Source organism: Dermacentor andersoni, chromosome 1, assembly GCF_023375885.2.
Source record: "Dermacentor andersoni chromosome 1, qqDerAnde1_hic_scaffold, whole genome shotgun sequence".
Lineage (NCBI taxonomy): Eukaryota > Metazoa > Arthropoda > Arachnida > Ixodida > Ixodidae > Dermacentor > Dermacentor andersoni.
In genome coordinates, this window is record NC_092814.1 from 218,095,219 (window position 1) to 218,107,910 (window position 12,692).

The 12,692-nt window shown below is 39.8% G+C and overlaps 2 protein-coding genes across 5 annotated transcripts in view; one reads left to right on the forward strand and one right to left on the reverse strand.

Annotated features, from left to right (window-relative positions):
* The window catches only part of LOC126548235 (uncharacterized), a 64,623-nt gene extending 60,513 nt beyond the window's left edge, over positions 1–4,110 (reverse strand). The window contains exons 1-2 of one of the 4 annotated variants that reach the window (XM_055063112.2): positions 3,833–4,105; positions 2,717–2,871 (exon numbers count right to left, since the gene is read on the reverse strand). In XM_055063112.2, the coding sequence (XP_054919087.2) occupies positions 2,717–2,871; positions 3,833–3,922 (245 nt within the window). In that variant the 5' untranslated portion in view covers positions 3,923–4,105. Of the gene's footprint in view, positions 1–2,716; positions 2,872–3,223 lie in introns of all 4 variants that reach the window. The other 3 variants (XM_050196382.3, XM_050196383.3, XM_055063114.2) reach the window with 3 other exon arrangements.
* Positions 4,111–4,386: 276 nt separating this feature from the next.
* The window catches only part of Edem2 (ER degradation enhancer, mannosidase alpha-like 2), a 99,159-nt gene continuing 90,853 nt past the window's right edge, over positions 4,387–12,692 (forward strand). Inside the window, exons 1-4 of the mRNA XM_050196388.3 lie at positions 4,387–4,653; positions 5,179–5,224; positions 6,471–6,571; positions 6,672–6,711. Of these exons, the coding sequence (XP_050052345.2) occupies positions 4,550–4,653; positions 5,179–5,224; positions 6,471–6,571; positions 6,672–6,711 (291 nt within the window). The 5' untranslated portion in view covers positions 4,387–4,549. The remainder of the gene's footprint in view (positions 4,654–5,178; positions 5,225–6,470; positions 6,572–6,671; positions 6,712–12,692) is intronic.

Sequence of the window (12,692 nt, forward strand, 5' to 3'; positions counted from 1 at the left end):
AGACCCCTAAACAAAATCAAGATTAAGATTGATATGATCTAAGCAAATGCATATAGAGCAGCTCAAAGGCAGTGAGCTTTCACTGCTCACTATTTTACTCACATCAGTCCTCTAATCATAGACGATTATTTGATTCCTTCAAAATACAACTTAGATAATTCAATTACAATTCCTTACAATTCTGTGTGTATGCACTATCAGTAAAAATTCAAATGCGAACAATTCTGAAAGTACTCTTATGCTTTGTTCTATTTCGATGTTCACTTGCATTTGTAACAGTGACTTAATACAGACTCCAAAACATACACTTGGGACTACTCCATGCTTAAAAAAGCAGCTGCAGAGCGATCACACATCGCACTTCCATGTAATTACACATAACAAAAGTTCTGACCAGTTATTTCTTGTGCATGTTTCAATTTATGCTGGTAGCACATTTAGTCAAGAAAACATAAGCAATCATGGTGCTTGGCACACTTTCATGAAGGTTGCCTAGAAAGGGGAGAACACAGAAGGAATGTCTAAGGTTTCTGTGATAACAATACACCAGCCAAGTTTAACATATAAGGCAGTGTACAATTAGCAATGTTGCATAGATGAAACAATTCTAAAGATAAAGTATAATGTTCAGAAGATGCATTTATGAGTAAATAATAAATTACTAGGTTTCAGCGCAGAAGTGAATGACCACAAAGAAATAATAAGATAAACGAGATAGGTGCTGCTAACAACTATTTATACATTCCATAAGTCCCAGCCAATATCATTGATGTCACCACCTTTGCCTGTTTCACAAAACATATCACTTCAATCCTGCCCTCAGCGTTTACCTTTTTCTCCAGCCATCATACATTTTGTTGCGCAACGACCACTAGCATAAAGTAGACATGCCAAACAGTCTTACTAATCTGCATTCATGCTCCCCATAGTCCCGAAAACTAGCACTGACTGGAACCGCCTTCGCCCCTCTGCCACTTCAGAAACCAACATTACTGCCTTCAAGATCCCCATCTGGAATTACCTTAACCCCTTCATATGCCAATTAATTCTGTTCACTGAAAACTTAGTTTCACCCCATCTCCTGTATCTCCAGAATCATAAAATGCGTACAGATGCAGAATGGTTTGAGAATTTTTCCGTCCTTTGATGGAATTTTGTCAAGGTTACAGAACATGGACTCCATGCGAGAATTCTGTACAGGGATGTCAGATATGAGAATGTAAACCGTTTCTTGTCTAGCATACTTGGAAAGCACTTATCCGGCCACTTGAAAGGTATATCCGATGTAAAATATTGTGAAAAACAATCAATGAAGAGATCCCACTACATGACAAGATACTGACACCCAAACGTCTGCCTTCCAATTCATTTTACTAAGACACTTTACAGATATTAGTCAAACTTACAGCATGGGTCCAATCATAAGTGTTTTGAAATGCATATGCCAGGTTTTAAATATCAGTATTTTCTTCAGTGAACTGGATTTTGATGCATTTTCATGGCATGCACAATTGTGCACATAGCACCCAAAGAGGTTAATTAACTTGATTGCACACATATATATGTGTGATATACGATATGCAATGTGATACATGCTGTGATATGTGTGCGTGTGCGTATTCGTGTACTTATATATAATGTCTTTTTTCATAATTTCCCAATCCTCTTTGCAACATTCTATGTCCTAAGAAAAATAAATTAATAACTGAATAAATTAATTGCAGTGCAATGAAAATGAATTGTCAGCATGTGTTTGTGTACAAAGGTGAATACATGTTCGCTAGCTTGCTTTCAAATAAGCCCTTGTTAGCAGCACCTGTCCTGTTTGTGCATGTATTTTTGTGGTCACGTGCTTTTGCATTGAAGTCTAGTAACTCATTAACATGAACCGAATAGTCCAGGAGCAGGTTCTTCTTGTGAGTAGATATCAGTTTTGCATTCTGTAGTTCAATTTTTTTAATGACTATTACACTCTGTAAAGTGTTGGCTTAGATGGTAGACATATCTAAACATGTAGCTGAAATCACTATCCTGATAGATACGTGGAGCAACAAGGAAATACTGAGTTGGGTTATCAAATCCAGGGAGTGGTTAAGGTGGCTTGGCACACAAGCCAAAGCGCAAAACCACATGGACAGGAAGGACACAGCACTGTGTTGCTTTCACACATGTTACTGTTATTGTGTTGAGTCATTGCTGCTTGTCTATATGGTTTTGTATTATAACCTACAAAAGTGTGATGCCAGCAAGGCTGAAACATTTGACAAGGTCTCACATGGAAGGCCGATTCACTAGAACAAAATGTTGTGTCGAATATACAAGAGATGGTGCAGTGAACAGCCACCTGCAGCAAATTAATGTGAAATGCTGGCACATTATACCAATGAGGGACACAGCACTGCAAGTTGGCTGATACAGACCTTTCACCCCTTGCCTACAACTTCTAGCTAGAAACAGCAAATATTTAAAAAAAAACTGTGTTTCATATGTTACAGGAAACACTGCAAGAGTTCAACTGCGTTAAGACTACATTCATGTAAACAAGCGAATGTCAAAAGCAAGGATGATGCATTCCTTTCTTGACGTGTAAGACAGTCAACACACATTCATATGAGTGCATCTACAAAACCTACAAAGTTTCAGCTCAAATGACTAAACTAATGGCGAGTTTCCAGAACAAACCAACACCATGCATACAGGTCACAATTCCACTTACAGAAGCACATTTACAAAAATTGCAGTATGCAGCCTTGAATTGGTAACAGCCAACTCAATTCCAGCACTGCCGGCATTTTGTATCCTATTTGACACAGTCATTGCTGCAGTTTTAGAGTGCCTGTGGTCCAATGAAAACAAAGTCTGGCTTGCATCCTGCAGAAAGAAAGGTATACGTACTTCAGCCATGTCGATTCTTTCAAAGTTGCTGAGAATACATACTATACCCAGAACAGTGGCGACCTTCATGGCAGCAGCCTGACACAGTAAATAAATCACAGCGAATGCAAGGAAAGTTCCTTACAGAAGAAACAAAAGATAATTACCCCAATTTATCCACATGCATGAACCAATTCGATACTGTGTCTAGCAGCATGCATACATTAATGGTATGGGGTACTTCTTCTCTGAGATAACTCAATAGCATTCTGCTAGTGCACCATCCATTCAAACATAAAGTAAAAGCAGATACAACTGCCTCATGCTTGCCCAATAAAGGTACACACACCTATGATTCAATTACACGCGTGCTGTAGAGATTCTGAAGCATGTTAATTAGATAATGTGAGAGACTCGCAAATCCTTCATAGGTGAGCAGCCCTCTGTTGTCTTTGCAGTCACGGTTGGGCCAACGTTATTTGCTAATAGGAACACCTATTAACTACATATCAAGGACTTCTACAAAAAATTATATAAAAGTTTAATTATATTTTTTAAATCTCTTCATCGGCGGCAAAAAACGTGGTGCCTTTGTCATATCCAAGAATTGGAAAGCTTGGCCGAAAGCGCTTGTTCCATAACGCCTATGAACACCACGAATGCCACGCTCCGGAGCCAATCCCAGTAACGTGCGCATTGGCATTTCTTCGTGTGCATTTCTTGTTCGCTTGAATCAGAAAAGGACAGTGGGGAAGGAGAGTGGAAGCACTTTACAGAATTTTTCACCGTTTCCCTTCTGACATAAAAACACGTCTTTTTTGTTTTTCTTTTTTTTTGTACTCTGTAATCTGGTGCAGCCTTCCTGGTGCTATCACGCAGGTTCTCACACTTGCTTGCAACAGTCCAGCGCAGTTTACAGCAGATTGGACAGATGTCCACGAATTCATAGCATACTTACCTCCTGCTGAAGAATGCGCTCCGCAAAACGAAGTGCGCTTTTAAGCAATGAAATATCCCGCCCGTATTCAAAGCTGCGAAAAGCAGCCATCGCACACGGCGACGTTTCAAGGAAATGGGACAGTGAAAATGGTCTAACTGTGGCCTTTGAGATTCGTTTTTTTGCTACATTGAGGGACCATGAAGCATAACGTTTCCTACTGAAATTTTGTAGGAAATTCTATGCATTGAAATACACTGTAACTGATGTGCGGTAGCCATTATAACTTAAAGTAATGGTATGCCAAAAATAATAAAGACTACAACATGGAGTCTATGACTTACTTATAACGTTTGCAATCTCAAAAGCAAGGCCTTTGAGATTTGCGTTTGTGACCCAGAGAGAGCCACGGCTGGGGCGTGGAATTACCACATAGTAATTACAACTATATTTTATTTTTACAATTATATTTTTAGTTTGTGTTTAATTTAAGAATTAAGCGCCTTTTAAGAGGCACATACACGCAAAAAAAGAAGTGTTGAGCGATGGTGGCGATTCATCGGTACTGAGATCGCTGCCTGCTGCTTGCTTCCCTGCATTGATGCAGTAGGAAACTGGTGGGCGAAGGGGCATCGGAGGCGATGGATTGCGTCCTAAAATTTTTGCGCACACGCTTACCATAACTCTAGTCAAAACGTCAAAAAGCAGACACTTTAGATCGATCCCTCCTCACCTCAAATGGCATCTTCTAATAATACTATAGTGGCGATTGCTGGCATACTGATGTGCATCGTCGGAACCACTACTGAAGCCGTAACCACGGAAGAGAGAGTCGAATTGCGGTGAGTTCCTCGAACACGTATTAACTTTCGCTTGCGTACTATTAACGTCATTGTCGTAGAGCATAAAGCTCTTGCAATTTTGACGCGGCTGTTTCCTTGCTGTCTGATATGATGCTTCTGAATCGGTCATCGAGCCCTGCACCTGTCAGTCTCTCCTACTGATGACGTCTCGCGTTTTGCTAAAGCGCACTTGTTTGCCCGTTGTTCACTTGCTACTTCGCGGTGTTCATGTCTGCTGGCCAAATAATTTGTTGACATAAGTGTTGTGTTGTTCTTATTACATCTCAAACCTCAAGCCCAGTGTGTATTGCTTCGAGAGAGCAACGCAATTCATGCGATATTAAAAAGAAAAAGTAGAAAAAGAAAGAAGCTTAATTGGGAATTTTTACGTGCTCGACATCCTAATAAACGACCTTGATGTGAACGTGGATTTTCGCGCCTGTGCATGTGCTCATTGATAGGAAACAGGGCACCTTGCAACCATTACAGATCTCTCCATTTTTTTACTTTTGCCTCTTCTTGCAGGGAACAAGTTAAAGAAATGTTTTATCACGCCTACCGGGCTTACATGGTATGTGTTATAAATCGAAAATCCTTGGCTGGGTACTTTCTTGCACCATAGTAAATGTTTCCGATTATTTGTATTGCTGTGAACTAAGCTGAATCAATTAAAACATACCAGTCTATACACACTATGTTGCATAAACCTATAACCTGTGTAGGTGAGACCATATTACAACAGAACAGTTGTTCCTCTCTGATGGTTACATAAAGACTGGATGTTCACTAGTCATAGTCTTAAAGTTTAAGCATTTTACATTTGTTTACAAATATGTATGGGTTATTGTGAAGGTGTACAGCTTTATTTCACATTTATTTTTCATCCGAAATTGCTAAAGTACGTGAGCAGGCCTGGTGAAGCGTGCTTGTCAATTTCTCTGGCATTCATCTTTCTAGTAATAATTTGAGCTTTTAAGAGAGTGGTAAGGCTGACCATTATATGCACAATGTATTCCTGTGGTTGTGGCCCAACAAAAACTGCACACAAATGTGCTCGCTTTTTTAAGAAAATTGCTACTATGCAAACTGATGCACATGCCAATCAGTCGTCTCAAACAGCTAGTTGGCATTGCCACAAGAGAAGTATGCATGCTACTGTGGCCTAATGGGTAGAGCATCGGGCTGTTGGGCTGGGGAGGCCCAGGTTCAAAAATCCCATCGCTGAACGCAACCTATCCACCTACCTACCTACCTACCGCAAAGTGCCTGGTATGAGGCAAAGGATGCTTCGTATCAAAGGAAATGAGGCACATTCTGGATACAATACAAAATTATCTTTTGCTCGAGTCCTCCATGCTTGGGGTAGAAATGTCTGTAATTGAGAAGTATTTTGTTTCAATAAAAAGTAGCAGAGAAGTCAACTTTGCAGAAGAATTTGGAAAACGTATATTTCACTTTGTGTACAGTGAAATATACAGTGTACAGCCTGTTTGTGTCTGTGGTTGGGGGAAGGTTACCTATGTGTCAGCCATGTGCTCTTTCAGAAATGACAGCTGTTCCGGTCTGTATAATAGGAGGGCTCCAGGAGCAGGATTTGAAAAGCAGCTGCAACTCTCAAGTTTTTTTTTTTTTTGGCAAGAGCAAAGAGAGCGAAATAAGCTGGCAAACACTAAGCAACTTTAATGCACATAGAGATTGAAGTCACTTGACAGTATAATTGGCGCATGTTAGTGTAATATTTACTCTTACTTAAAAAGAGGGTACATTTGTAGAATGCAGTGCGAACAAATCATCTGTGTGCTGGTCACTTCCTGCAGGACAATGCATACCCAGCTGATGAGCTCATGCCTCTGAGCTGCAAAGGCCGATACCGAGGAACAGAGGCCAATCGGGGGGACATAGATGATGCATTGGGAAAGTAAGTCAGCCATCCTATGTGCACTCAGAGCATTGCACTGTATTGTATTCAGAGCCTTGCACTGTACTGTATTGTGACTTTCTTTTTATTGCCTTTGCAGTTTTTCATTAACCCTAGTGGACACCATGGACACATTAATGGTAAGTGGCAACATGGAAAAAAGTCAGGACAGAGAAAATTTATTTTATATTGGGCACAAATGTACAAGAGTGGACTTTGTGGGTTGTTGCCAGTACAATAAAGCATTTTTTTTTTAGTTACAGCCTCACGATAACATGTTTTAAAGGGACTGACAACTGGCCAGAATGTGTTGCGAGACTTTCATGGGAATGAAATCACCCTGACTTATAATGATAGTATCCAGCATGCTGTTAGCAAATTAAGTAGGAATTATAACTTTAAAGTGGAAAAGAAAGACTGAAAAACCAGTAAGTGGCACGAACTAGCTGTGAAGCCTTGGCAATTTATATGTAGTATATGATATTATAGTATATAAGTCGGCTGTTATTAACCCCACAAAGCCCGGACACCATTCCGTATGTCAAAGAAAGTAAAACAACTTGCTCACATGTATTTCTGGCCATGGAGAGTATATTGGCATGAAGAAAACAGTGAAACGATAATTGAGTAAAAGTTAATGAGTATGGTAATTACTTAATAATTCATTTGCTGAACTATTCACAACTGAGCACTCCCTCCAGAATATCAAAAATGCTAGTATGGGCTGTATATTACAGCACTTAAGTCCGAGTTTTCAGGCATCAAATTCAGCGTATCAAAAATGATAATGTTGTGCTTTGAGGGGTTAAGTAGTGCATACGTATTACTTAAAATTGCACTTTGTATATGATTAGGTTTTTGCTCTTTATTCTGTGCATATTATGAAGTAAAATATATCCACATTAACGAGCGGCGTTCGCGGCTCAATGCATGGCGGCACACATGATTGCTGTTGTACACGCGCGAAATTCTGAGCATGCGGGTGAGCTAAAATACTTTGTTCCAGCTCACTAAAGTCATCGAGAGACAACATGCTTGGGAAATCAAAAGCACACGCGTGGCTACGGCAACACGCTGAACTGCGTATCACGTACATGTAAAAGCGACGTTTCACTATAGAAAACTTAACTTGGCTTGTCTAAAGAACACCCTTGACTTGCTAATGACAAAAGCTGTTGGACAGGAAACCACGAAATCCATAGCTATTATTGTAGAAATAATTTAACACTTGGTCAAAATTTAACATGTGGTCAAAATTGCTTCCTATCATAGCTGCAGCATACTTGAGGAACCAACATACATACATACATACATGATGTTTCAGTGAACACTTTCAACATTTTTTTTATTTGCCTGTGGAAGATAGCACAATTCTAGTCCATGAGCTGGTCTACTCAGAAATGGACATGCACAAAAAATTGAAATGCATAATTGATTAATTAAAAAAATACTAATTAAGTTTAACTGATACCCTATGGCACATATTGCAATTTACAAATTCTAGCAGGTGAGACTGCAGGGACTATCTACTTGAAGATAACTGTGTGGATGACACCATTCACGATATGCGCCATCAAACTTGCAGTAAAAATCCACTGTTGTTCCACTTACCTTCTGTGCAAAATGTCGTTTTATGCATTGAAGCACAAAATTAACTGGAATGCCAATGCATTATCTCTGCAAAGTTCGGGAATTAATATCTCGAAACTGGTGTCATCCTGAGGATTCGTTCCAAGTGGATCCGCCTTGCAAACTCTTCAGCTAGAATTGGTAAATTGCAATATGTGCCATAAGGTAATGAGTTAAAAACTTAAATAGTTAATTTTTGCTAATTAGTATATTATGAATTTCAATTGTTTTACCAAGTAATGTCCGCCTTTTCGAGTAGACCAGGTCATGGACTAGAATTGTGCTATCTGCCACAGGGAACCCAAAAAAAATTTTGAAAGTGTTCACTGAAACACTGTGTGTGTGTGTGTGTGTGTGTGTGTGTGTGTGTGTGTGTGTGTGTGTGTGTGTGTGTGCGCGTGCGTGCGTGCGTGTGTGTGTGTGTGTGTGTTTGTGTGTACACCTGCCATGTGAAAATGTAGAAAAAAAATTTCGCTGCTAAAGTGTTCGATATAAAGTAAGTTTTTCTGGTATTAAGACTGAGAAACCAGTCAAGTGGCTCAGCTTTGTTTTATATGCCTTGACACCTAGGTTTTCATTGAGTTTGTTTTAATGGATGTGTATTGTACTTGTTTTCTTTCCTTGTGTAAAGTTCAAGATGTAAGAGTGGCAATATCACTGTGCAACCTCTGCGAAGTAATCGGCAACTTTCATTAAAATGTCACCTGTGACAATATATTTAGACATAAAGCCACAGCTTCCCTTTAGTATACATAAAGCGATAAATACAGAAAACAGCACATGAACTGAAAACAAGTAGAAGCAATTCCAAAATTTGACTCTGACTAACACACAGGGGCCTTGATTTTCCTTTCGTTAAGCCTGCGAAATATTTTGGAAACAGCCAAAACATTACATAATAAACACCAACTTGAAAGAACGCTTTATGCCTAAGAGAGAAATGAAATGTATTCAGTTCTGCAGAGTGGTATTTGTACAAACCCTGCAAGCAGTGTGCGTGCTGTCTGTAAAAGTTAACAAACACGGTTGGCCATGCATCTTGGACCTTCTCTGTTCCATGAGTACCACAAAGGAAGGGATATGACATTACTGCTTATAAAAAAGGGATGTGTTTGTAGTTCTTTTGAAACTTTCACCCTCTCAAAATTGTTTCTGCTCTGCTCTACTCTGTGTAGCGCACCTTTAAGTGCTTAGAATCATGTAAGTATGTACGTTTTAAGTTTTTATGGTTGAGTGTCTGCTAAAGTATGTTCTGCAAGCAAAAAAGTGTTTTCTGTGGTGTGCATTGTTCAGTGCAGATTGGATGCTGGGCCGCCTGCCCAAAGTAACATAGAATAAAAAATGTGGCAATATGCAACAGCTTTATCATATGGCAACTGGGAGACTGACAGTTTCGCATAACATGCTTTATTTTGCAAAACATTGTGTTCATAAAAAATATAGTTTTAATTTTACCAAATCTTTCTGATGTTTCTAGCATGTAAAACGTAAGTTTTGAATTCATTTATGGTGAATTTATTCATTTGGCACCTTCATGTTAGGCATTTAAGAAAAAATGTACCGAATTCGCAAGGTATTTAAGGACATAATGATGACTTCACGAACGACAACAATATTTAAGACGTCAAAACATTCATTCCAAATTTACATTCTTTCTTTTACTTTTGTTTTCTAAGACTGTTAATAAAATCATCGTCAATCTGAATTATTGACTGAATTCCACTTCGATCACAGCTGCGTGCTCGGATCAGATAGTGTGTGCTGATGTTGGACAGCGCTTTCACAGTAGCAGCCTTTAGTGAGTTTTTATCACTGTGTGGCTGTTTGTTAGTCTCCCTCTCAGTGCTACCACCCACACATAGCAACATAACAGTTTTATATTGGGAACTTGAATGCCATATTGAGGATGATGTAGCTGCAGAAGTCCACAACCAGCCCCTCTTCAGTCATGTAGGCCATTTGGGAGCAAGCAACTCGGGAGTGGAATCCATTGTCCACAGGAAACTTGGCTGACCACTCTGTCACTTGAAGCAGGTTCGCAGTGACTATAATTGGTGTTTCAGGGTTTCTCACTCATCATGGCTTCCACCTGCTGGAGAAACTCATCTGCTTGAATGGTATCTGACCACTGGCAACAATTATTTCTGTTAGTCTCAGATGATAATTGGGCATAAACGGCTTTCTAGTAAAAAAAAATAATGGATTTTGGCGCATTCAGAAAGGTAGCAATCTCCAGGTACCTGTGGTCAGTGTGTAAGGCCACTAGGGTGGCATATGGTTTCATCTCCTGTGTCAGTCTGGAAGCTGATACCCTGGAATAAATGTGCTTTGTAGGTGACAGAGGGACTGGTGAAGACAAAGTTAAGTACCTAGACTAATAGAATGTTATTTGTCTATGGCAATTGAAAGCTGTGTCCTCGATACCTTGCATCGCGAATATGGCTGTTTCCTCAACAACTCAATATCTGCCTCTGTGCATAGCCAGAAAATTGAGCAGCACACCATGCACCACTTTGTTATAACGAGGTTCTACTGTATTTCTGCAAACAAACAGGAATTGTAGATTAAAGTAAATTCAAATGAGCTGAATTAAGGGGATATGAAAAGGATCGTGCTGGAAGTTGACCTTTACTGTTTAAACATGTTATTGAAATTTATTGAAAATACTCGTCATGATTTTTGCAGAACGTTGTCTTTTCCCTTTCTGAATTAAGGGACTGTATCCAATATGTCCAGATATCCAAAGAAGTCCAGTAAGAAAGCAGGAAAACTGAAGTGTTCTACTTCAGTCTTCCTGCTTTCCTGCTGTATATAGTCGAACCTCTATATAGTGAGCACTGATGTAATTAAAGTAAATCTAAAATAAAGTTGGTCATGCTTTATTTTTATGAAGTATTCTCCTGCTATGATGAAACCCAAAATGCAAGACCTGAAATGTTATCGGTTATAGTAAAGCAAGCCTTTGTTTCTACATAGCTCTGAATATGCATTCTTGAAAGGAAGAAATTGTCGTCCTCCAAAAGAAGGCATAAAGCTACAAAGGGAACCCATATAAGTTTCTCAGAAAGAAAACTTCGTAGTTGGAGAAAAATTATTTCTGGTTCAGGAATTGAACCCGAGACCAACACTTTTCTGGGGCAGTCGCTTTACCATCTGAATTAACCAGGAAGCCAGCAGATAGCTAGGCGAGGGCATGCTAATTTACAACTTGAAACCCAAAGAGAGTGAATATGGCAAATGAGTCCTGCAGAAATCTGCGAGGTGAGGCAAGATTTAAGAACCGAAGTAATCGTCATCCATGTGAGAGTAACACAAAATTTCAAAGAAAGCCCATGCAGGTTTCTTTTCCTCTGCCTTGTGGATTACTGTGGAACTTGCTTGCATATTGCATTCTGGTAGAAAAATTGTGAAATACAGTCACTGGTGGATTTTGAGATGCCTGAATTTTCTGACCTTCAATAAAACTTGGTGCTGGGCTAGTTGGTGATGCATTCTTTAAAACTGATGGTAGCGCTAAAAAGGACGGACACACGATGAAAAGACGACACGACGACGAGGAAACGCTACTGACAACTGGTTTATTTTTCGAAAAAGTTCTATATTTAAAAGAATCGCAACACATGCGCACAACCGAACTACACCAGCCTTCTTTATCGCCATATCGAAAAACATTGTCATGCACGAGAAGTGAGATGATAAAACTCCCGAGCAGCAAAAAGTGAACACATGACCAATTGAAGAAAGCCATACCGCTATGGTTTTTCAAATTTCCCCAGAAGTGTGCGCTCAGCCGCACGGTTATTCAGACTTCCCCGTATCATTGCCGCCTAACCCTAGGACCAATGTCCTATAATGTGAACTGCAATTTCTGGCACTGCATGGTGTGCTGCTCAATTTTCTGGACATAGTCCAAGCACGTGATCTGCAAACACAGCAGCAGTGAGCAAAGTTGCCACCATGTCTCCTTGACTCCAAAGTCCAAACCACAGCATTGGTTGCCAACTCCCAATGAAGTAGCGGGGCTGAGGCCTAGCAGCCTAGACAGTAGGGCAGTAAAAAATATTTGCTGATGGTCCCTGGAGTGGCTGTCAGCAAGCAGTCACAAGACACTCACCATCAATATGTTCATACCAGCAGACCTCATCAGTGATTGAACATGAAACTACATGCTTGGGCTAGACTGACAGCCATTGTATGGGAGATTGGGTCTGCATGTTTGCTCCCAGTGTGCCCGAAAAATTGGTCTGCGACTTCTCAGCAAAAGCAGATCTTGTCTATTGTCTAACCACACTTTTCACGTGATTGTGTAGCATCCGTGCAGAACATGTAATTTGGTGTTTCCATGCCACAAGCTGCTGACAAACCATCAAAATCCACGGAGACCCTTTGGCGGCCTATCAGAGGAATCGCACATTTCTTTCACATAGATCTGATTGCAAATTTTTTAAGCTTATACATGTGTATATATTCTTAATATCGTATATAATGAAGG